Raw genomic sequence first — 27,198 nt, forward strand, 5'->3', positions numbered from 1 at the left:
TATTTTCCTTCAATGAGTTACTTGCTAGGAATATACTCAGGCATACAAATTAAAAACTTTGTAGAAAAAGTTACGAAATTTCCATATTTTAAAAATGGTGTGTGTCTCAGCAATAGTTTCAAGAGAGTAATTCTTTAATAATGACTGATTTGTAAAGAATCCTTCAAATCAACACTTCTCTAAAAATTTGTCTTATTGGAGTATTTTCTTTTATGCATTAAGAGGCTACTTTACTTGGTTAATTGTATGCAACCTTGTTTTTTTAATATAGGAAATAGCGAATTTAACATATAAACAATTGTGTGTTTATTATTTTATATCTCTAAAGGTGTTGTACATACTTTACCTACCCTCCATCCCAGAAAATCATTTATTTGTTTTCTGTCATTATAGGTGAATTTGCATTTATAAAGTTTCATAAAAGTAGAGTCATATATTACATACTTTAAGTTTGGTTTCTTTCAATGAGCATAATTATTTTCATATGTATCAAGACTGGTGACTGACTCCTTAGTTCATTGCTTTTTATAACTGAGTAGTATTCCATTGTATACCAGATTCTACAATTTGTTATCCACTGACCTGTTGTTAGAGATAGGGATTGTTTCCAGTTTAGAGTTATTGCAAATAACATTCGTAAACAAGTATGGATATATGCTTTCCTTTGTATTGAGTGAATAGCTAGAAATGAAATGACTGGGTCACATGGTAGAAGTGTATTTAACTTCCTAAGGAACTGAAAACTGTTTTTCAAAGCAGTTGTATCATTTTGTATTTGTGCTAGCCGTGCAGAAGGGTTTCAGTTCTTATATAGCCTCATCAACATTCTAATTTTAGACTTACTAAAGGGTGTGCAGTGTTACCTAATTGTTCTAATTTATATTTCTCCAGTGACTAATGATGTTACCATTTTTTCATGTACTTCTTACCATACACACATACACACACACACATATATTTTTTGATAGTCTATTGAAATCTTTTGTTCAATTTTTTTTTAATATGGAACACTTCACAAATTTGTCATCCTTCTGCAGAAACCATGCTAATCTACTCTGTACTGTTCCAATTTTAGTATATGCCCCGCCAAAGCAAACACTCTTTTTTTTTTTAATTGGGTTGTTTGTTGTTTCATTATTCAGTTTTGAGAGTTCTCTATGTATTCTAAATACAAGTTCTCTGTTAGATGTGTAGTTTGCAAATATTTTCTCCCCATGTTTGGTTTCTCTTTTCTAACGATTTTGTTCAAAGAGACAAAGTGCTTAATTTTGGTGATGTTCCATATATCAACTATTTCTTTGATATACTATATATTGTGATTTTGGTGTTATATCTAAGAAAACTTTACCCAAAATCAAAAAGATTTTCTCTCACATTTTCCTCTAGTGGTTTTATGGTTTTTGGTGCTTCCTTTACGTCTATGAACTACCTTGACTTTATTTTTGTACATAGAGAAAAGTATGGATCAAGATTTTTTTTAAATAAATGGATACTCAATTATTCCAGCACAATGTAAGAATTCTATTTTTTTCTCCATGGAATTGACTTTGTATCTTTTTTGGATATCAATTGACCATATATGTGTATGTCTACTTCTGTAATTTCTATTATGTTCTGTCAGTCTGTTTGTTTATCCTTACACTATGATCGCACTATACTGACTACTGTAATTTATAATAAGTCCTAAAGTCAGATAGTCCTAATCATCCAACTTTATTCTTCTTTTTCAAGTTGTTTTTCTTTATTCTGGGTGATTTGCATTTTTTTTTTTTAAGATTTATTTATTTTAGAGAGAAAGAGAGCGCGCATGCATGTACAAGTGGGAGGAGGAGCAGAGGAAGAAAGAGGATCTCAAGCAGACTCCACGCTGGGCAAGCAGCTTGACTTGGGGCTCAATCTCATGGCTCGGACATCATGACCCTGATATTGTGACCTGAGTGGAAATCGAAAGTCCGTCGCTTAACCAACTGCCGCCTGGGTGATTTGTATTTCTATATGAACCTTAGAATGAGCTTGCCAGGGCGCCTGGGTGGCTCAGTTGGTTAAGCGACTGCCATCGGCTCAGGTCATGATCCTGGAGTCCCTGGATCGAGTCCCGCATCGGGCTCCCTGCTCGGCAGGGAGCCTGCTTCTCCCTCTGACCCTCCCCCCTCTCATGTGCTCTCTCTCTCTCATTCTCTCTGTCTCAAATAAATAAATAAAATCTTTAAAAAAAAAAAAAAAAAGAATGAGCTTGCCAATTTCTACCAAAAAAAAAAAAAAAAAAATCCTGCTAGGATTTTGACTGAGACCGCATAAAATTTATAGTCCAATTTGACATCTTAACATTATTTTGTGTTCCATTTCATAAATGAGGTATATCTCTCCATTTATTTAAATTTCCTTTGAAATCTTTCATCAGAGTTTTAAACTATTCAGTGTATAGGCCTTTTACATATTTTTCAGATTTGTCAAGTATTTTATCTTTTAGTGCTTTTGTAAATGTTATCTCTTTAAATTTAAATTTCCAATTTTATGTTGCTAGTATATACGATAAAATTAATTTTAGCATGTTCATCTCTTATTCTGCAATGTGTTAACCTCACTTAGTAGTTCTACTTTTATATTTTCCATTCTGGATGGCTTTCATTTACTTTTCTTGCCTTACTACCTATCTAGGATCTCTCATACAATGATGAACAGAAGTGGTGAGAGTGAACATTCTTGCCTTCTTGCAGGTCTTAAGGAGAAAGTTATATATATACATAACCATGTAAGAATAAATTACATGGCCCTTTGCCCCCGGATATGAAGAATAAAGTTCTATTATGTGATCACAGTGCAATTATCAGTTTTGTTAATTTACATTGATACAATTCTTATATTTTGCATCAATACTCCAATTTTGCCAGTTGTTCTAATAATGTCTTTTACACCATTTCGCCTCTCCATTAGAGTATGCAGTCTAAGGCCAGATACTGTGCCATCTGCCATCTCTCTCTAGTTTCCTTTGATCTGGAACATCTCCAACAGTGTTTATCTTTTATAACATCGATGTTTTGAAGAGTAAAGATCCCTTTTTTAAGTCACATGTTCTTCTCTTACGTTTATCTGATGTTTCTTCATGAGTAGGTAGTTGTTACTGTATTCTCAGCTAGAACACTGTACAGCTGTGCTGTATCTTTCTAGGTTATCACATCTGGAGATACATCATATCCATCTATCCTTTACTGGTGATGTCAGTTTTGATCACCTCATTAAAATAGTGCCGAAATCCCCACTGTATAATTACGAGTTTTTCTCCCTTGAAATTAATAGTTAGTCTATGGGGAGACACTGTAAGACAATGCAACTATCCTACTCCTAATAAAAGATTCTTTTTAAGTTTGTCGTACATTCATTATTTTGCCTAATTCTATGTAGAACATACTGTTTATCAAATGATTATTTCCCAACTTTAACATTCCCTCCACAACGATCAGTTAGTTATCTGTATTTACTGTATTTACTGTAAGGAAGAGATCTCCTTTCTTTAATTATTCATTTCTCTACTTATTGTCAATATGGACTCATGAATTCCCATTCATTCAGTGGATTATAATTCATTAATGCTAATAAATAGTTCACTGGTGCTAAAATTGTCCCAGATTTGACCAATAAGTGCACCTTCAAACTGGCAGTTGTATCCTTATGACAAGTTCCTGTCACTCTTTTTTTTAGTACTTCCTTATTTTCTGGCATAACAAGAAGCACCAGAACCATCTTGTACTTACTGTGCCCAGCCCTGGTATCAGATTTTTCAAGGTGCCTTTGTTCATTTTAAGGAAGAGTGGTAACGAGAAGAAGTTAGGGGCACTAGGTGCGTTCGTTGCCACTGGGGTGTCATTTCTTCCTTATCTTTCCTTGGACAGAGCTAAGAAAAATATGCATATATATACATGCATATACATATACTTATCTAAACTATAGATACCCACATACATATGTACATGTATACATAAACAGTCACACACATGCACACTAATAAAGTATTTAAGAAAACCTAAGTTCACAGTAGTACATCCAATTCCAATCTAGTCCTATTGGGCTTATATTTGCCTTTCCCCCATTCAATACCTATTGTTTTTCCATAGTGAAACCTCTGGTTCCCAACATCAAAACGTTTACCCATTTGTTCAACTAGTTAATGCATCTAAAATAGTTTTCAGAATGTTTTGTCTACACTAGTACAATCAACAAACCTATTAAAAATACTTCAGGATTTGTCTGTGAGTCTTCACACGCTACTTTGCTCAAGACTAAGGGTATATAAATACTGTGTTCATAAATTACTTTGATTAGTTTGTTATTTCACTTACTTTCCCTATAGCATGTTTATGGTAGTCAATGGAATTACAATTAGGACATTTGTTTCAGTGTTCTTTCAGTTTTTGAGTTACCATTTATCTTAATTTATATCTAAAAATAGGTAGAATGTTACGTGCTTTCAAATGTCAAAATTACGTAAGACAGCATACTCAAGAAAGTGCTACTCTCTCCTCCTTATGCCTTCTGTTTCATTCTCACCTCAAGTTTTCTTACCGTGTTTGTCTTTTCAAACTACTATGAAACCGTGATTTACAAATCAAGCCATGACAGCATTTGAACTTGGAGAAAATTCAACATTTACATATTAATTAATTATTTGACTTCTGCCTTTTCCACTGTTCTCAACTCAATTACAGTAGTTTCATTTGACAACAAAAAGCTGTAAATACAAACATAAATGCAGGCACTATTGTTTGGCACCTCTTGATTATAAAATTGTCATTCTTATTATCCAGAGTATACATATGTGTGCATATGGGTGTGTGCTTCTCATCAAAATGAGAACACAATAATATAAAATCTCATAGGGAATGCATTGACCTCTGAAAATTCGTCTATTCCAAGTACAAGCAGGATGTGTTCTTTTCCAATTCTCTTTCTCAGGAATCATACCATAATTCGGAAAAAAAGAAAAGAAAAGAAAAGAAAAGAATGCCATCCTTAATAAGTTTATGCATAAGCCATTATTTTTTTTGCCCTGCAGTAGCATATGAGGCACATAAATAAGTTTTATTTTGAAAAAATAAGTAAATATATGCATTTTATTAAATGCAATGTGTCCATGTTCTTCCTAATGGTATGACTGTGACTAAATATAAGGAAAAACATGAACTTAACCGACAACTTTGTTTTTTTCACATTCTTCATTTGAGTTTTGGTGGGAAGTGTACTCATTATACAGAATTATTTATTAACTAAAGAATAAATAGAGATTCAATGATCATAATCAAATTACAGGTGTAAATTAAAATTGAATTTATCCAACTACCTGTTTTCTTACATCTCTTCCTCCTGTCTTCAATTCCACTCCTAAGCCAGCGAGCACTGTGGTTCCTACTTCACAGATTTGCTCAAATGCTTTTTCCATCTCGAAATCTCACTCTCATCAGTTCCTTTTCCAAGTTAAGTCATACATTAATTTCACATTCTTTCCTCTCACTTCTCAGATTTCACATAAATCTAGAAATGGCATTGCAGTAAATTGTTTATTTTGTGGTGAATTAATAGCCAACATATTATCAGATCATCTTAATAATTGCAAAAATGACAAAAAAACACTTACAGGATTACAGTCTAACAGCAACAATATAATATTAGATATTTGGCTTTAAATAATAAAATTTGATAAAGTTTTATTTTCTTACATTAATATTTCATAACTTAAGTCCTGTCTCCCACATCTTACTCTTTTATTCAGATAGGAAACGATTGCTATAGTCATAGATATCTTATGTAAGCAGCACTTAAAAAAAAAGCATTACACTAAAATGTGAGTTGGGAATATTTTGACTACAACAAAAAAATTCAAGACACAATAAAAAAAATAAGTAATAAGATATTCCTATGTAAATTCTTTTACATTTTGTAGTTATTGTGGTTTTGTTTTATTTTGCTAGTGTGAATATAATTTTGCCACTTTGGTGTGAAAGCAACAGTTCTATTTTATAATATATGGAAGTTCCTCATCAGCATACTTGTCTGAAGCATAAAGATTGAGTTTAGTTCTCTAATGATACCAGATGCTCTACTCTTCTGCAACATTAGCTCATGGTCTGAGGAGAATTGTAACATGTGGCAGACTCAGCAAAGAGATGGATTCCAAATCCTTAGCAGAGTTCTGAAAAATGGCAATAATATTTTGGCAAGGAAAAATCAATACACATGGTCTTGACAGCAGTCCCAAGCTCAGACTGGTTCCACCCTTTTTCTTCACCTACATTTCCAACTTTGTTTCAGAATGGTTATTGTTGAGGATCTGAGAGGAGGGACAAACAAAAAGCCTCTAAGGGCAAGCAGGTAAAAAGTTTTATCAAGGGCGCCTGGGTGGCTCAGTTGGTTAAGCGACTGCCTTTGGCTCAGGTCATGATCCTGGAGTCCCGGGATCGAGTCCCGCAGCAGGCTCCCTGCTCGGCAGGCAATCTGCTTCTCCCTCTGACCCTCCTCCCTCTTATGTGCTCTCTCTCTCATTCTCTCTGTCTCAAATAAATAAATAAAAATCTTTAAAAAAAAAAGTTTGATCGAAGTTGGGGGAAATAAGAGGGAAGTTGATCATTTGGTGGTTTGGGGTTGTTTAGGGAATCTGGAAATACTAGAAGTATTGTGGATCCCAGAAAGCTTTGGATAGGTAGTTTTACAACAATTGAGAACATGTATTTAACACAATGACTAAAAATCTGTGGAACTTGATTGTCCAAGGGTTGATGCTTCCTGAAGATGTAGCTATTTTAATAGCAATTTTGAAGAAAATATAAATAATAAATACAGCTAGTTTAGAATTACTTTATTAAAAACCCATCATATCAAGATGATCTCTGAGGCTCTCCCATTCATTTCCTTTTTTTTTACTTTTTTTATTAAAAATTTTTTATTAGCATATAATGTATTATTTGTTTCAGGGGTACAGGTCTGTGATTCATCAGTCTTACACAGTTCACATTGCTCACCCTAGTACATACCCTCCCCAGTGTCTAACTCCCATTCATTTCTATCCAAGGAGTCACTCTGAGTCTCATAGTGAACACTAGGCTGGGTGAACCGTGTCCTGGCCTGGAGGGCATCTTGAATGCCCTCTCTAGAGTACAGTAAGTTTATTGAACAAACAATCTGTGTATATTCACAAAGATTACCTCTTATCTGGCTGTAAATGAGAACAATATTGCGAGTTATTTACCAGATATTAATTTGGTATCTGCTATGACCTAGGGAGCCTATTGGGTTATTAAAACAATAGAGTAGTTTAAAGATAATTATTGAAATGTTTTCCACTGGATTTTAGATGTGTTTTTATTATCCAATTAAAAAACCTTTAAGATAAGAAAATTTATCACCATGGGTAATCTAAGCTTGTCTTCTTTTAAATACAGAATAAAGTCTGATTGCCCCGCCACCTCACCCATTCATTCAATCTTACTCTTTCTTCAACTCTTTTATTTTCAACAAATATCAGATGCCTACTATAAGCCAGGCATCATGCTAAGCTCCAGGGACATGGGTGTGAGCATAACAAACAAGAGGACTACCTTCATGGCACTCGGACCCTGGTAGAGGACACAGAAGAATCATCAACTAAAAGAGTGTGTGAAGGCTGCATTGAGAAAGTGCAGGTGCTAAGTAGGTATTATCAGGAAAAACTGGCCTTTCTGTGTCTCAGGGAAATCTCCCCAGGGCAGGACTATCTGACAAGGAAGAACGGATAGGAATTAGTCTGATCACATGGGTTAGGAGTTAATCTGATCATGTGCATTGTGAGACGAGTGTGTGAAGCAGAATGTATGCTGTGAGGGTCTGAGGTAAAAGAGAAGGTGAGTGTGAGGAACTTAGTTTCAGATGGTCAGTGAAGACCAGAGTGTGGAGTGCTAAGACAAAGTGAAGTGAGACAAGAAAAGCTAAGGTGATTCTCCTGAAAAGGAAGGTTTTTCTTCTAAGAGTGGTGAAATGCCATTGGCAAATTATACATCAGGGAATGGCGAGGTTCAACTTGGATTTTAGAATAATTTATCAAGAGATGGTATAGAGAATAAATGTAAAAAGAAGAAAGATGGGAAACAGGACTGGAAACTAAGAGGGTGTTAACCTAAATCCAGGCAAGAGGTGGACTACAGTACTCTCTCTAGGGCAGAGATGTATGGCCCTCAGAAAAGATGTCAGAGGTGAAGTAAATGGGTAGGGTTTATTTATTCATTCACTAATTTTACAAATATTTATTGAGGATCTACCATGTCTAGGACTTGGCACTTGAGTATTACGTGTTGGTACTGCAAGAAACAACAAAACAAACAGAAGTCCTTGTCTTCACAGAACTTAGAATCTAGCTGTAAGGACAATAACAGAAAAATTAATAAAATATCTATCAGAGGATATATTTTTTCACCACTTGATCAGAGGATCATAAGGGGTGAGAAAAAAATAATAAAGGAAAAAGAAGGCAGAGGGCTGGTAAGTTGTGAGATTTTAAGTGAGATCAGCAAAGAAGTACTCACTGGGGTGAGATTGGAGCAAAGGTCTCTAGAAGAGGAGGGAGCAAACCATGCAGCAGATGCTGGGAAGGAGTGATCCAGTTGGAGGGACCAGCAAATGCAAAAGCCTTAAGACACGAGTATGCTCTGGGTACATCAGTATATGTTGGAGGTTAAAGCCATAGGATACACAAGAAGAAGGAAGAGGAGGAAAATGGGTATCTCAGGATAAAGGATATCTAGGTTACTCTAAAAAACAGACATTGAGACAGAACTCTTTAGGTAGAACTCATTTCCCAAATGCACTACAAAATTACCTAACTCCTTTAATAGAATATAATGTATACCATCTTTCTCATACTGGTAAACATTATGGACAGTACTATGGAATAGCCCTTGCTCAGGGGCTAAAGGCTTCATAGAGATTTGTTTGCTCCAACTCTGCTTTGATGATATTGGGATTACGATCTAGAAAATAAGAAAGAAAAACGGATCTGCCTGTTAGATTTCTACCATCTATCCTCTTTTCTACTGTATCTCATAAGCAGGCTATTGGGGTATAAAATCTGAATGCAACTCTGTTTAATATCAATGAGAGGGAAGAAGTATTATGTAAGCTTTTTTTTTTTAAAGATTTTATTTATTCATTTGAGAGACAATGAGATAGAGAGAGAGCATGAGAGGGGGGAAGGTCAGAGTGAGAAGCAGACTCCCTGCCGAGCAGGGAGCCCAATGCGGGACTCGATCCCAGGACTCCAGGATCATGACCTGAGCCGAAGGCAGTCGCTTAACCAACTGAGCCACCCAGGCGCCCATTATGTAAGCTTTTTGATTCTCGGTATCTATCAATGTCTGATTTCATGTTTGTAAGACTATTCTGGCTGGTTGAAGAAGTTAGAAATGGTACTATGTTCAATCTTTTCCAGATAGTGTAAGAGGGGGAGAAGGGTAGCAAGATCATTGTAGAACAGGCTGAGGTTGGGATCTACATATAACTGGGTGAATCCCTTTGTGTGAGATTGGTGGAAAATACGAGGTGTCATTTGCTACCTCACTTCCTCTGGAAAACACATCTTGAGACCTAGAGAAGGAATCATGTGCCCTTCAAATGTTTTGGTACCACCTTTATCGTAGAATTTATCACTCTGAGTTGAAACTGCTTCTTGTCAGCCCTCCAGACCAGATTGCAGACTTCCTAAAGACATGGATCAGGTCTGTTTTATCACCAAGCCCTGTACGTAGCATAATGCTCAGCACATGATAGGCACTCAATAAATACATGTTTAATTCATGAATGAGGGCATGGACCAGTTCAACAGCCATATCTCTGTGGTAGGATCACCTAAAACCTACCAACTTTTTCTTTTTCCACCTCAACTACTACTCTACAGCCATATTTCTCTTCACTATATTTTTGTGCAATCAGTTTTTGATGATTGCCTTTATATTACTCTTACACAACTTTTTTATGTTGATTTCAGCCACCATCACTATACTTTGAGATTTTTATTTTAATCCTAATGCTATCGTGCAACACGGAGCTTTGTATCACCTACAAACTTGATAAGAATTTCTGCTATGACTATTAGTCATTATTTTATAGGCATATTAATTAAACTTCGTTCATACCTCCCATTTCAGTATCATCCCACGAAGATGTCTTCACTTCCCTGACAAAGTACAGTATGAGAGACTTTGCCAAAATGCACTGACATGAACTCTGTAGTGTCAGAAAGAGAACCAGCATCCTAAATTAGCCCCAAACAGGTAGAATTGTTTAATCCCAAGGCATTAAGAGATTTATGTCCTGTCATTTTTAAGCATTTTCACTCTTCTCTACACAAATAAGGGTTACATCACTGTCAGCACTTTCAGCCAGAGTGAAGCATTTGATTAGAAATGCTTGAAGAATGCATGCATGTAAAACCTTGAGCCTTCTATAAGACAATATGAATCAGATTCAATTGCTAGTATTGAAAAATAAATCAGTGTGACAGCCAGATGAAGGCTATCCCTGCCATAGCTCAGCAAAGCAGTCACGAATAGACTAACCACCCCACCTCTGAATCATGCATAATAGCAGTCCCAATATTTATGAAGTAGTTGATACTATTTTTACAAACCCTACATCTTTTGATGTGAATTTCTTTGATCTCTTGGTATAGAAGGCATTATGGGTGGAATGAAAAAGTAAGCTTCTTTCTTCTCTTTTTTAGGCTTAGTGAACTCAAGAATAAAAATATAAATAATAACAGTATTGATTATTCTAGAGTTATGTATAATTCTCTATATTAAAGTACAAAAATTTCTAGCATTACCTTTAAGTGAAAAACATCCACACATCAACCCCAGAGAGGGTTTAAATAGCTTAACAGCTGAGAAAATACTTCATGTGCTGTTTAAAACACACACACCATGTTGGTTCTCTCTCTCTCTCTCTCTCTCTTTTTTAAGTTAATTGTTTTTTATAGTAATCTCTACACCCAGTGTGGAGCTTGAACTCACAACCCCAAGATCAAGAGTCACATGCTCTTCCAACTGAGCCAGCCAGGTGCCCCAAAACCTGTTTTGTTCTATTTACCTGTATTTTACAATAATGTGGTATAGGAAAAAGGATAATGTTCTGTTAAATCCAGGGAAAAGATCTGTTTCTGTGGGAGCTATTTGGAAAACAGAAATTTGTCTATAAATATAAAATATATTACAAGAGAAAGGAGCACATTTGAATAAATAATTGAAATTTCTTTTAAATTGGGGGGGAAAAAGCATACCATATGACTTTTTTTAGGAAACTGTTGAATGTTTAAACCATAATAAACTTCAGTCAAATTATGTTTAACCTTATCATTTCATAAATGAATTTATGCTGAGTGGCTGAATGATTTGTTCAATATTAAATTATAATCTCTTTAAGGCTAAGGGTTGTACATCACTTTTCTGTTTTTACCCTAATAAACAGTGCAGTGCCTTGCACACAATAGGTATTTAAGTAGCGTGATTAATTAAGCAAATGGAAACTGCTGGAACCACCAATTAGATGCCACTATCCACCTAGAGACACTTACATGAGTTGCTGAAAAGTAATTTGGAGGTAAAAATGTAGAAAGTGAATAATGTCCTTGAAAATCCAAATCTATAGACTGAGAGGAAATGACACATCTGTCAAATGATTAAAGTACAAAAATGAAATAAAATTTAAAAATGAAATAAAATAAAAATTGGAATTTGGTTAGCTGCTTTAATTTATTTAACTGTCAATCCACAGTTGTCTCCCAGTTTAACTGTCTTACGTGTTCTTCAGTTGCTTCTTGTCACTAAAAAAAAAAAAAAAAAGTACATCAAAATAAGAATTTATCTGAAGGAAAAATTTTCTTTGAAGAAACTGAAAATTAACCAAACTCTGTTTTGAAAAAATGACAAAGAGAGAAAGTGATAAAGAGAAGGTCAAGTTGAGAAATGTTGGAAAAGTCTAGCGAACACTGTTCTAAAGAAAAAACTATGACCCTTTGGAAATATTTGTCTCAGGCTGTCATTTCGGGACAGCTCGCACCACATATGTAAGTTTTGTTGGAAACTGTGTTCATTTTTGCGCTGTCAAGAAGGGATCATCTTGTACAGTTTACAACATGGACAGGGCCTGAGGGGAGGGAAAGCCTGATTTTTCACTTTCTGGTTTTGCTTGGCTAATCCTAGCTTACTATTGACTACAATAAAACGTGGACTGTCCTAACAGATTCTGAGAAAAACAAAAATAGGATTAAAAATATATAATTTAGTAGAGGACAGGTTCTACTCACAGACTACTCATCGTACAGACCTTTGCATTCCAAAGTATATTCACACCATCTCAATTCAAGGCACTAGATTTAAAGGACTCTTAAATTGGCTTTTAAATTCCACAGAGTACTGAGATTTTTTTTTTATCCTTTTTATTCTCTTCTTTTTTACTAACACAACAGAAAGGATACATCTTTGACTCTACCCTCACATTATTAAAAAAGAAAAACACTTTTGGATCTCTTCTATGGAATTACCTTTGGAATCATTTTGCGAGACATACAAGAATATAAGAAAACCTTATATTCACATTTTGTTTTTTGATGCAATTTCACTCAACTTGTTTACTCCTATTTATTCATCAGAAATTGCAGCAAGTTATTTTCGGTAGTCTAAAAAATCTAAGCATACCCTTAATGGCTCTGTCAATGGAAACATTCAATATATTTCAAACAAGTATGCAGTTCAGAAAAAAAAACTGAACTAAACATAGATATACAAAATATTTTATGGAAGATGAAAATGCTCATTTGAATATAAAGTTTCTGATCTGTTTAAAAGAATTTAATGCTATGAAACTCAACATAATATATGGACATTAAAAGAATGCCTTCTAGAACCAAACTTCCCAGGTTTGAATTTTGGCTCTGCCATTTACTAACCATGTGATTTTTGGCAGGTCGTTGTACTCATTTGTAAAACAAGTATAAAAGGATATGCACATAGGGTGGTGGTGAGGATTAAGTGAAATATATCTATAATTTTTTATATATTATGTATTTTTAAAGATATTATTTATTTATATGAGAGAACAAGTAGGGTGGAGGGACAGAGGAAGAGGGAAAACAGACTCCACTGAGCAGGGAGCGGGATGTGGGGCTCAATCCCAAGACCCTGAGATCATGACCTGAGCCGAAGGCAGATGCTTAACCCGCTGAGCCACCCAGGCACCCCTATATATTAAATTTTAAGTATATTATATTAAATACATATGTAAGAATTGCTATTATTATTATTGTTGTTGCTGTTATTAAGAAAGGCTTTGTTTATTGTTTTAATTATGGACAGTCACCCACCCACAATTGTTTTTCTGTGACAATACCCTTAAATCAAAACCTGTAAACCCACTTCATAATTCATTCATTAAACAGATATTTACTAAGCACCTTACTTGCCAGGAGCTGCATCAGGTATTAGGTATTTAATATTTTTCAGATTTTATTATGAGATGATTGAAGCTCTCTGCCTAACACTTTTTAGGGCTGAGTGCTTAAATGCACAGTCAACAACAATTTCTGAGAATATTTTAATTGAGGGAGACTCTCTTCCTCTTCTTCACTCAACCCCATTCCTTGCCTTTATCTATGCAAATTAGCATTTACAGGCCAACCTTTTTCTTGTAAGACTTTTAAAAAAATTATCTGTTGGATAGTGATCCAAAATAAACAGTTCAAATAAGATAGGCTTTGGGAAAATGTTAATAAACTTGCCTCAGGCAAGTTTCCTTGCATTTTTTTCATTTGGCAGGGATTTTACTTGGGATTAAAAAAAAAGAAATGAAGAAAAATGTCACCAGATGGATACTTTTATTTTAAAGTGATGATTTTCTTATAAAACCCACTTTTCAAGATTGAGAATTGGGAGGTCTTCAATTTAAATTTAAATTCTGTAAATTAGACTGGAAAACAATGAAATCACCAAAAAGCTTAGAACCCTTGGTATTGGACTAGATTCTCAGCATCTCATCAGCTGGCAGGTCTTTAGTGAGAGCCTGCTCTCTGAGGTCAGGTGCTAGGTGGTAGAGAAAAGGTGACCACCAGAATAGGCACAACCTTTTCTGCGTGGAGCTTAGCCTTACGGGAAATTAAAATGATAGGGCGCCTGGGTGGCTCAGTTGGTTAAGCAACTGCCTTCAGCTCAGGTCATGATCCTGGAGTCCTGGGATCAAGTCCCGCATCGGGCTCCCTGCTCCGCAGGGAGTCTGCTTCTCCCTCTGACCCTCCCCCCTCTCATGCTCTCTCTATCTCATTCTCTCTCTCAAATAAATAAATAAAATCTTAAAAAAAAAAATGATAACTATGAGTGATCAACTAAATTACCTAAATAAATAATACCAGACAAGAAATTAAGCAGTTTGGGAATGTGTCCATTCAAGATGGCCCATACTTGGGCATTCTTTCTCAACACCTTAAAATCCCGTGTCTTATGATTTTTTACCCCAAACTTTTGATGCCCATTTCCCCCCAGTTCTCAGCCGTTGAAGAGAGAAAATGCAAAGTGTTGCCTTTATCCTTTTTTAGCCAAGGAGAAGAAAATTTAATGGGCACCAGTGTAGTGCTAGGAACAACAAGCAGGAAAGCTAACACCATGATGGGTACACAGAGGTGCACAAGGTAGCTGTCACGACTGCTGTTGTTTCTTCCCGTTCACTTGTCACCCTTTCTTCTTGTGAACAGCCAGGAAGGATTTTGCTAACTAGTATTGACTGCATCATTAACAATTTGGTGAAGTTCCAAAATCCACAGCCCCTAGAAATTTTCCTGGATCCCCTACTTGGAGAAACACTGCAAGCATCTTACAGCACACTAAATCAGAAAGGTTGGCCTAGAAAACCATTTATGTAATTTCTCTGCTTTTGTTTTGGGGAATCTTCCAAAGGAAGTGTCTAGAGAATCAGATATAATTTTGAGCAGGGTATGCTAACGTGGCTTTAACAATGATTGTACTTGTAATTTAGCACTCGACATCATTTTTTCCAGTGGTGTGTCATGCTATCCCAATTGACTGTCTGGCCATATTTTGCTCTGTTGTTTGCTATAGCAAAAAGAACAGATACAAAATTACCATTTTTCAACATGGTGTTAATTTCAGTGAAATCTCCCAAGATGCATCCTCTCCCATTTTCCCCTCCTGAATCTACATGATTTCAAAGAGTCCATCCGTTCTTGATTATACTTTGAATAGGAAATAATAACTCTTTGGTATTTAAAAATAATCCAAGAGTCTTATTTTAGCTATGGATTTCTTTTTAATTAGCTAGTCATCATAACTAGCAAACATATTTCTTTCTTTTTACTTCCTTTCCCCAGCATAAAAGTATGTTGCTTACACCACTTCAACTTGGGAGATGGGGAGAATCACACAATTTTCACACAATCCTACCCAGTTTGATCACATACTGCCTCCAGCTCCTAACCTTTAGCTGTTGGCTTCCCATTGCCCGTCACACCCTAATTGAAGTTTTAGGACTGCTTGAGCTCACACCAATCAAAAGTGATACAACCCTGATGCTGAATCTAGGTCAAAGCCGCCGCCCACTTTGGAGCTAACCTTGACCCTCACAACCAAAAACTGGATTCCAATTTCAACACACAAAGGACCTCTTGAGAATACCATTACCTGACTTCTATATATTCTTCAGCATGCTCAACTAACCAGACTGGTTTCCACACTGCTCCATGGCATTTAAATCAATAGAGCAAACAATATAAAGCAAAGCACTAAACAGTCGTCTTACATTATGTGTGGAGTGTTTGTGTTTGTGAAGGGAAGGGAAATTTCAGCATTTTGATTTGATTATTTTACACTTTTTTTCCTTTTTAAAATTGCAATTGCAAGGAAACTGAGTCAAGGGAAGGAAAAGAGTTCAAACAAAAAAAGTGTGAGAACTCTTTTTTCACGTATTTTGTTCTCATGATACTCATTTATATGCCATTTTTTTGGTTTGTTTTTAACACCCCCCCAATAAAACACATTAAAATTGTGATGCATTTCTATTTCAATTATTTAAATTCATTGTGAAATGAACTTTTGCCTTTTCTGTCATTCTCTCTTACAATCCTTGGTAAATTACCTCTTTCTTTCCATTGTGCAAGTTACTTTTCTTTTTTTTTTTTTTTTTTTTAGTTCTCTGTCTCTTACTTGTGATACTTGTGATAAATACAGAGTTTGGCTGCTTTTAATTTGTTTGCTAACCATTTCTATTGTTTATTTTTTCTTATTCTAGAAATAAATTCATAACATCTGGAAGTTTTAAAAATCCATTATAAATCCAAAGACTTCCTTTGCTGGAAAGAGTGACCTTTCTTCTTTCAGAGTGATAGAAACACTGGGAGTTATTAACTTACTGAAAATTACATGGATTCTAAAGAATACAAAGGAATTAGATTACTTCATATCTATTTTGTATATTTTAAATCACATGCCACTTGATATTTATTAATCACGTACTATATGCAAGGCCCTATAACAACTACTATGGGGTATAAAAAGATGAATAAACCTGAATCTTACCCTACAGTAGCTTTCTGTTTAGTACAGGATATAAAAAGCTATAAATCAAAAGAAACCAAGAGCCATGGGAAAGGTAAGGAAAGTTAGAGGAGGAGGAAACTATTTTGACAGGGAATATCAGAGGGATTTCCTACATTAGGTGATCTGTGGGTTGAGTCTTAAAAATGCAATAGAGAAAGATTATATAGAGATGCATATTTAGGTAGAGGAAAGATAATTTCCGACAGAAAGGCACCACAGGAAAGGCATGGAAACAAATAAATATAGGTTAGATATTAGAAAAAGGGAGTTATTCGATTTAAGAAGGTAGTGCCTAAAGCAGGATGAATTGCATATCAGAAATTATCTAAGAGCGTTTAGCCTCTTATCAGGGAGGGGATGGAAAATGGAAAGGGTGGATGGACATGAAAGAATAAGAATAAAGTAAGATTAGTCTATTCAGTATCATCATCCAAAGATTAGTACTTTGCATAATCAAGATGGCATAATTTTTATGTGGAAACGTTCTACTTGGAGTGGTTATTTTCATTAGTCAGATGTTTGGACTTAATCACCACATGAAATGTATCTAACATCTGTAAAATGGTGAAGGATAGAAGTGAATTCTTGGTGTGGGTCCTGTAAATTTGAAGAAATATCTATATTATTAAGTGCCTAGTATTTTTTCTACACTTATTTATTTACTTTTCAGTAAGTTTAAATCCTTAAGGGATGCACCATCATACAGATTCTGTGTCCAATGGCCTTAGCAGAAAGATTGCTTCAGAATTTGGCATGAACCATGCCCCTGTTCCCACTGGCACTTCTCTCCAGATCACTTTGGTTTTGTTTGGTTGGCCACCAGGAGTCACAGTGTGTCCTTTGTATGCCTAAGAACAATTCTTGCCCAAACAGAATTCAGGTGCATAAGCCCTTGAATTTTAAGAGGAGCTGTGTGTTCCCACTGGTTATGGAGACCCCACTGAAGCCAGCAAAATTGGACCACACTCTTCCAGACATACCTGCATTTTAGAAACCCCATTCCCAGCAGGCCTCCATCGGCCTCAAGTTGGCAAGAAAGAGAATGCCTAATATTTTAAATATTCCATTCTAATCCTGTAATTTTTTTTTCACATTTACCAATACCTATTGCATTCGAGGGACTGTGCTTGCTGTTGAGCATGATATTAAAAAGAGGGTGAGGTAAAAAATAAGAATGACCTATGAGCAGAAATAAAATAAATACGTAAATAAGTATAAATAGAAAGCAAAGCTATTAAAATGGACATTGCCACATGAAAGCTAAGATGCCAGAGGGTGACACATGGGTCCTTGGAAACAAAAGGAGCCCATTTGCCATAGCCCCCTTCCACCAAGAATTTTTTTTTAAAGATTTTATTTATTTATCTGAAAGAGAGAGAGAGTGCATGCACATGAGTGGGGGTGGGGTATGGGCAGAGGCAGAGAGAGAGGGAGAAACAGACTCCCCACTGAGTGCAAAGCCTGAGGAGCTCAGATGCAGGGCTCTTTCCAGGACCCCAAGATCATGACCTGAGCTGAAGTCAGCTGCTTAAACCAGGTGCTCCCACCAAGAGTTCAATGTTGGTATTGTTTCATAGATCAATAAATACCTAAATGCAGAGCTTTTTAAAACTTGATTTAATGTACAGACAAAAATAAAGTCTTCAAGCAATTAAGACAGAATATTTTTTTGATGAACAATAATACTAACTTGAGACGGGTTAGTTGTATAAAATAGTCACAATAAGTTAAATGTGGAAAGGCTGCATTTTCATTTAATCTGGGAGAGGGAGTCAGATGGCTCTAAATTTTGGTGTCCTAAAGAATTATTTGGATTAAAAGACCCTAAATCTGGATGCCTCCCCCCGCACTGAATATCTGAATATAAAAATATTGGTAGGAATTAAAGTCAGTCTCCATTTGAAACATGCAAATCCAGTGAGTTTGGCTTTGGCCTATCTACTGTTCTATCTGTAGATGGTGATTGAGGCCTTCTTTTTATCTGCAGACAGAATTGGCCACGTTTGAAAAGCTTGCAGCTGAAAATTCCTAAGTATGACTCAGATGACAAATTATATTTGATATAGAGTCTAGTGGGATTTGCAGAGAAGAGCTTCAATCCTAAGAATGATTAAGTTAACTGAAGACCCAACAGGGAACTCCTAAACTCCTACAAGATGTTGCATCCAAGCCTCTGTGTCACCTTTGTGGCAAAATTTATAAAGTAATCGCACTGTTCTGGGATGAGTCAATGTGTTAGGTAATGAGATGAATTTCAGTTTTCTATGAATTTTCAAATCTAATTACAATAATAATTATGATGGCAAATGAATCATCACTGAAACATAAGTATATAAAGATGTCATTCAAAAGGACATACTGAGACTATTTCAGAAACTTCTACAGTTAAAACGTGTACATTAAGGCAGTTTGCAGGAAATTGTCCTTGCTCAAATTTTTGTCAATCTTTAAAGGTGTATGTGTGTGTGTGTGTGTATATATATATATATATATATATATATATATATATTTAAAAGCATACAAATATTTAAAAGTATATATATACATGTATGCACATATGTATATATATAAACATACACACAAACACACATATAAACACACTCAAACACATACGTGAATTCTCCTACATGTCCTGAGTTTGGACTGAATCATTCAGTATAAATTAATGAGTATTTACTAAAAAAAAAAAAAATTTAAATTACAGCAATACTGGAAATTATGTAAAGATTAATGGTAAGTCAAAAATCAGAAGAATTGTATTTTTTTTAATTGACCATTAACTCTAAAACTTTGTTCTTTCTCTTCTCTCCACCATTTCACAATCTCCCCATTAAAAGACATACAAAATTAAGTGCCAAATTTGCATTCACCCAATTCTTAAATTGCATAAAAATATCTTTACCACAATCAGTGACTAATCCAAGTGGAAAACAGCTGAAAAAAAAATTGGAAAGTGTGCTATTTAATTCCCATCCCAATGAGTAATTTGGAGAGTCATGTAACCTCTTTGAACTTGGGGTAATTTTCAGCTGAAAAATACAAGGATAGAAATGCAGAACCTCAGTAGTACCAGCACATGATAAAAAAAGAATCGATGGGAATAAAGATATTTAGTGTTTCCAAAATGAGTACACTGTGGCACACTTCATTTTACTAAATGTCAAGGAAATGTGAGTCTTGTCCGAAAGTAAAATTTTTAGGCTAGAGAGAAGTGGTTAGCAATATAGTTCTATGGAAACAAAAATAAGAAGACAATCAATTTTACCTGGCGGACTAAGAGGAAATTAAAGAAAGGGGTTTTGAAGAATTGGTCATAGTAAATCACTCAAATATTTGCCTATCATGGCCTCTACCAATGTCATTGCCTCAATCTTGGATCTGTCTATGGTTAGATATGCCCAAGTTCTTTAACTACAACATATTTTTAACCATATTTCTAGCTCAACTACACACATAGTGGTATTTGTCCAAATTCTTTTAAAGGGAACACAACTCTTCAAGTGTGCTTTCACACACGTAAACTAAGTGAACTCACCCATTCCTCTATGACTAGCAAAGAAAATCTGCTTTGTGTTTTACAGTTGTAAATTACCCTATTTGAGGCTGCAATTCTGCTATGGATTCAGTATATTTTTAAATGAATCTTATCACAGATACATTTTAAAGGTGCTTACAGTGATTTGAAAGCATATAGAAAATGTCCATAAAAAATACTGCATGCCCATGGCTTAAAAAAGAGAATCATACATGAAGCAGTAGAAAGGAGAGCAAGAGTTCTCCTTCCATGTGTTTCTCATGATGGAGATAATTGATTTTCTTATTGCTGTTGTAGAGAGCATTGCTGACATTCACTGGCCTACTGAGTCCATCACAGCTGTGCTTATGCATCTCTCCCAAGCTGCGCTTTCCACTGAACTGGAAAAGATTGCCATTGTTGGTTGATAATTTGCCACACCCTCGTTTTGCCTCATCCTTCCAGTCACTCTCTTTGTGAAAGGAGAGCCAGATTAATCAGTGCTTTTGCCGGTGCAGGTGTTTAGATTTGTGTTAAAACTCCAAATGCAATCCAGAGAGCAAAATGACATGTCGGTGTGAGCTGTTTAACATCAGGGCAGCCAGGGATGTATAGAAAAGAATAACAAAACACAACAGAAATGGTACGTGCAATGCCTGAAATAAAGCATGAAAAGCATTATTTAAAAAAATAATCTATCTAACTTTTCACACTGCAAAATGATTTTAATGAAGAAATTCAACAAACTTCAACTTTTATCGACCATCTAAGACAATAAGATAATAGAGAGACCTGAATTTTTTAGGCAAGTGTCAAAGACACCGGAAGAAAAACAAATCATATTTCTGGACTAGTTTGAAAGCAAGGTTTTTTTGTTTTGTTTTGTTTTTGGTTTTGATTTTTAAGTATAGGATGAAGATAATTGGAAGGCAGAAAGATGTATGTAACAGTCTTTTTCCCCAACATCTCCACTATGATCCAGTAAAACAGCTTAATTTCATGACTGTTCACTAGTTACTTTTTTTTTTTTCATCAAGTGGTGACTCTCCAATCTAAAATCAGAAGACTCACAAGAGATTGGTCCAACTGATTCTCTTTTCCTGTCATCAGATGATGTCATCTACATTGGGACATCTTTGTGCTTTTTGTAACTGGGCCCCGGGAAGCAAGCTAACCACTATCCATCCCTACAGAACAGATACATATACCTGGGAATAGATGCATAACATGTGAATTAAGTAAAAATTGAGTAACATGAATTGAGAGAAAGAGAGAGAGGAAAGCAAGTTTAAAGAAGGACAGTTTTGAACTGGGTCTTAGAGAAGTGACTTCCATGAATCGGTGTGAGGCGGAGAGAATTTTCTGTGTACATGCACACATGGAAATGGGCACAGTTGAGTTAATGTGGAAAAAATGAAATAAATGCAAGTGACGCTGACTAGACTTGACCAGAATTGAAGAGCCCAGGTAGAATACACGGATGATTGAGGAAATTGTGGATTGATGATTAAGGTGTAAAGAAATACTGTGCTTACTAGAAATATCTTGATCTGTGGACAAGCATGTTTCTCTGGCCAAGATTTATCAAAGACTTACAGATGGTATTTGTCCCTCTTTCAAATATGACCCAGAAATCACTCCTTAGATCCAGAACTACATTGAAAAGCTATGTTAATGTGGCTTGGAAAATATACATATGAACATCTAAATTTATATAAATATTTATACTAATCTTTATACCAATCCAGATAACATGAGAGCTTCTTCTGGGACTCATTTGATATTCCATGTAATAAACCCTTTCCCTTCCTGTTTCTTACAAAGCCAAAACATGAAAAAGCTAATTTCTTCTCTAGAAAACTCTGTCCTGGCTTTCACAAGCAGCATACAAATTTGAAATCTCACAAGAAACCACGCTTTGGCTGGCTAAAGAAATTTGTTGAGAAATAGGAATAGCTATTGATGAGTTTCTAACTTTTAAGATGCCATTCAAACATAGCTTAGATGCTTAGTGTTTTGACGTTTGCCTGAAATTGTACTTCTAGAACCCAGAGTGGGTGGATGAGAAGGAACAAACAGAGGCTTTTCTTTCAGTTAATCTCTTACAGTTCCTTATTTAAATTGAGTTAGGGTGGATTCTGGCAAAATCCCAATATAAAGAACTTCTAGGAAGATAAGATTTGCAAATTAGCCATGCCCAAGAAAAGGGCATCAAGCAATTTCTCAAAATCAAGCAGTTGTTAATGTTGTCAGAGGAATTGAAAAATATATACATTTAATTCTTCTATTAAAATGCAAGGCAGAGCATTTTGACATATATTCTTAAGTTATGCAAACATGTATGTAAGGAAAATATGTTACAAACTTAGATACAAACAGATGCACACAAACTCCAGATGTGTTTTTTCTTACTTTGTGGGTAATAGTGTCTTCTATAAGGGAAAAAGACGTATTAATCATTTCTTTTACTGCTGAGGGGATGGGTGCTGCTCTCATATTTCAGAAAGGGGCTGGAAAGTGAGGGAAGCCAAACTTTTTCCTATTTAAGGCCAAAGCAAAGGAATCTCAGTGGCTGAGTTTTATGACGGGCCCGGTGCTGAAGGGCAGGGGACATCTGATGGTGCTACATTGAACTGCTTTTCTTTTCTCCTTTTTGCACAAAGAGTCTCATGTCTGATATTTAGACATGATGAGCTTTGTGCAAAAGGGGACCTGGTTACTTCTTGCTCTGCTTCATCCCACTGTTATTTTGGCACAACCGCAAGGTGAGTAGGTCTTGCTTTCAAGAAACTTTCTGGGGTTTTTGTCTTTCCTTCTCCTTACAAACAGGGATGAAGGGGAAATTAGCCTCCGCAAAGTTAATTTCCTCTGTAAGCTCCCAACTGGGTAACGTAGAACTGAGCGTGATGGTGTTTTTTTGTTTTTTTGTTTTTTCACATTTGCATAGAAAGAATATTGTCATTTTTGTATTTGAAAGTTTTCTGGTTGTTTAAGATAAAGATGTTCTTGTACTAACTTGTTTTCATGTTAGCGGCCCTGGAAACTTTTTAAATGGCTTTTAAAAAGTTCCCCTCCTGGACTGTTAACATCTTGGAATGCTTTCCTAGGCAGTCTGGAAGTTTTTGGTCTTTTGTAACAATTTTATACTGTCTTTTGTATGCTGGATTCTTTGTAAGGATAGACTATTGAGCATTGTTTTCTCAATAAGGTAATGCATTTTAAAAACAACATGAATTAAGGAAATACACATTATTAGAATTATGGAATATATTTCTATAGAATGGCAACAAGCGGATACCGTCCGTGTACTTTAAATGGATACAAACTGCTAAGAATGTTTCATCGTCCCTATGTTTATTCTGTTTCACATACTTCCATGGTTGATTAATACATATTTCTAATAGTTTATTGTTAAGGGTCTAGTGTTTTTCACATGTTCTACATTTTAACTGCATTTGCATTAATGAAGAGAATATTTAAAAAGTGTTTCCAACAGGAATGTTTGACTTTTCTGCAAACAAGGTAAAAAAGATGCTGGTACTGTTTGACTTTAGAAGGTTGATTTGTTGTGTTTTCAAATAACTGTAAACAATGGTTTTCATGTTCTAGTTTCCCCCAAACCACGCTTGTTTCATTATCTGGTTATGTGAAAACATTTCTTTTAACTCATATGTTTCTCATAGTCATGAAAATGCCAGACACATTGGAGTACAAACTTTCATAGAAATAAATATTTAAATGTTAAATTTAAAGATGTTAGAAGAAATCATTACACATCAGTTTCTATTTGCACAGAATCAAAATGTTTACATTTAAATTCAGTTTTTGCAACATGTGTCTGAAAATAGTTTTTGTTTATTCATATAAAATCTTTGATGTCCTTTAAGGTCATATATAAGTGGGGAGGCAGGGGGGACACCCAATGGCATTGCTTCAGTTACAATCGGCCCATGGCCACGAAAGAAAAGAAACACCCATATTGCTTGTTCTCCATATATCCTCTCCCACTTATTCCTCTTTTCCCTTCCTGTCCCCTCCTTCCCATCTCTTCACCCCTGTTGGCTCTTTTGAGCCTCCTTTCCCTTTTCATTCCTTCCCTCATCAACCCCCTTTCCCAGGCAGGCCCCTGTTTCCTCATCTCTCTTCCTCTTCTTCCTCTATCACTCCCTCCCTCATCCCCAAGTGTCCTCCCTGTACCTCCATCTCTTTTCTTTCTTCTTGCCTCCTCCCACTCTCTTTCCCTAGAACTCTTCCCTCTCCCTTCCCTTTCTGTCCCTCCCAGAACATGCTACAACTCCCAGTCCTTGGCTAGGGTACCAAATGCCTCCACCACACCCGTACCTCAATAAAGACATTTACCATTTTTATAGCTCTTAAGTTCTCCTGCTTTCGGGGCAGTGGGGGGGGGGGTGGTGGTAGGGACAGAGTTGCCATTTATTGGAAAGACTACAAAACTTTGGTGTTTAGTTCAAAAGATTGACAAAATGTTTGTAGTTGCCTGGTGGTTACAATCTTTTATAAGCACTATGGCTATTTTTCTTTTTGATCCAACTTTAGAGGGGAAAAAAGTGTTTAATACCTTCATTATTTGTATATCACAGAAGTTCTTTCTATTTTTCTTTGTCTTTAGCTATAGAAAATAATAGTTCTGAAATTTTGCTGATACATTTGTGTGCTTTTAAGCGCAAAAGAAGCTGAGAGGGATTTTGTTCAGCTTACTATTTTCATTTGTCATGAAAAAAGGTTAAGTATTTTAAGATAGTACTTCTTGTGTTCCCTATAAATTTTATAAGGAAATTCTGTAGGTGGATTGGCTTTGGAGAGGTTACAGAAGGTGGCCGAATATATAGCACACTAAGAACAGTTCAATATAGTTCTGGGGTATGGGTTTCTTACATATTTCTTGAGAATCCCAGAGAGAAATAGCACTCACTTCTAGTCTACTCACACAAGTTTTCTGGAGCTTAAAACATGTCCTCACAAAGTATTTGGTCCTTCTACAGATTTCTGAAAGTTCTATTTAATTCACATATTTTATTCCACCAATGGAGAGATGTGGTCTGTTTTATATTTCCTGTAGTTTATAAACATGCCAAATCTTAAGCACAAAGACTAGCCACCTAGTGGCTGACAGGGTTACCATTTACACGACCAATGCCAACATAAGTGTTACACAGCTGGATTCCATATTTTAGAATGAGATTTAAAAATATTACATGTGTGAATTTTAAATATTAAACACTACTTTCCTAAGGAAATAAGTATATTAGTGATAAAATACTGCCCAACAAACATACACACAAACACGTGGTAACAATATTCAGAAACTTTGGAAATGAGCTTGAATGTTATGGCCATTTTCAAAATTCCACAGGTGACTATTCCACATATAACATGTAACTATTTGTTTAATATTTGTCAAGTATTTTTATGTAGTCCTTATTTGACACAAGTATTCTAGCCACTGCTTATTAGATAGGTGGATAAATAAATAGATCGATATTATTAGTGATATTGCTTCATTAAGGGCAAGGAGATAAACTTTATTTTAATTAAATGTATTGTAATGTTTTTGCTTATATTTTGCTACCCTGGTAATTCCACCATGACAATGAACTGCGAGACTTTAATTGCTTTAGAATTACAAAATAAATGGACTTAAGAGAATCCATTCCCTATTACAGGTCACGAGAGTCTATTTTCCATTATGCTTAAGGAGACAATTTGAAATCCATCAAGTAGCAATCAAGTTTTCTGGTTTGTGTTGCCCCCAGAATTAAACATACTGAATGAAGAAAATATAGCATAAAATCACTGGAAACAATTGTCCCTTCAAGAGGAGAGAATTTATAATTGCTCATGTATTTCAGTGTCAGCATCCCACATGGATTCAGGGCTTTAGTTGAGATTATATAACCCAGAAGTGACAGTGTTAAGACTAGGACCAAAATTCTGTTAAATCCTAAGTAATTAGAGAACACAAAACATACACTAAATCTAGAGTACCTGACTTTTCTTATTTTTGTAATTGTTTCTCACTGAAAGGCAATACTAAAAAATTTTCTATTGTCCTAGAAAATATATCCACGAATGCGTTTTCTCAAGGTGAGAAAAGGTAGATTTTTTCTCTGTTTAACACTCAATTTTGAATTGGTAAATCTATTCTTTAAACAAGAGAATCAAAATGTTCAGTTATGATTTAACCAGAAATTATCTTCAGTTCTGTAAAAATATAAACTTTAAGTAAATAAAGTATTGATACAAAATTTTGTGTTTTTCATTCATGATACCTTGCATTTTTTACCACCCACAGAGTATTCAACATCATATGATCTAAAAACCTATAGGTAAATAGTTATTCTGATTAAATTCTGGAATTAAACATCTCACTATCATAAGCGGAAAGACAAAGCCACTGGAACAATTCTGGGAAAGAAGGAAAGACTGTGGTCATGTGCCTTTTAACTAATTCAGATTCCTGGGTTGATGTCTGAGCTACAGGTTTATTTTAAAAAATCAAGGACCATTGGCTATGAGTTTTCCAAGAGTAGTTGAGACAAACTAAAAGAAAAGTCCCTATTTCACACCTACAGTCACTTGCCAGACCTTGAGGGGTCACTCAGAGAAGGGTGCCATCTACTGAAACCTCATGGTTTTCATTGTGGATGACTCTTTGGTGCAAAGTTCCAAAGATTTTGTAGCCCAGTCCATCAAATGATAGCACTGCCTTGAAGTCATTAAAGAGGATTGCTTAAAAGTTAAAGGTTTAAAGATGAAAGATTTGATTGCCTTTGCTGGACATGAAGAACATTTGTAAAATTTCCAGGTCTGCAATAGCTTTTTGGAAATGTCTCAGTGGACTGTTTCTTGTAAAACGGTTTTCCCTGGAAAAAAGCTCAGTCCCATTGTTTTCCAGACTCAAAAAAAAAAAAAAAAAAAAAAAAGGAGAAGAAGAAGAAGGGGAGGAGGGAGGTGTGGTGTAAAAAAATCTAGAGTTTTCAAAGGGGGAAGCTTTGCCTGTTTCGTATCAAAATGACAACAGAAAAAAATGAGATAGCTATTCTTCCACAA

The 27,198-nt window shown here is 35.4% G+C and overlaps 1 protein-coding gene and 1 pseudogene across 1 annotated transcript in view; one reads left to right on the plus strand and one right to left on the minus strand.

Moving 5' to 3' along the window:
- Positions 1-996: 996 nt before the first annotated feature.
- LOC123840034 (U6 spliceosomal RNA) lies at positions 997-1,097 on the minus strand (annotated as a pseudogene).
- A 21,584-nt stretch (positions 1,098-22,681) lies between these two features.
- The window catches only part of COL3A1 (collagen type III alpha 1 chain), a 39,270-nt gene continuing 34,753 nt past the window's right edge, over positions 22,682-27,198 (plus strand). The window contains exon 1 of the mRNA XM_045868371.3: positions 22,682-22,892. Within this exon, the coding sequence (XP_045724327.1) occupies positions 22,814-22,892 (79 nt within the window). The 5' untranslated portion in view covers positions 22,682-22,813. The remainder of the gene's footprint in view (positions 22,893-27,198) is intronic.

The sequence above is a fragment of the Mirounga angustirostris genome, unplaced genomic scaffold (genome assembly GCF_029215605.1).
Source record: "Mirounga angustirostris isolate CCGP_5_RB_7025 unplaced genomic scaffold, mMirAng1.0.hap1 SCAF_3, whole genome shotgun sequence".
NCBI lineage: Eukaryota > Metazoa > Chordata > Mammalia > Carnivora > Phocidae > Mirounga > Mirounga angustirostris.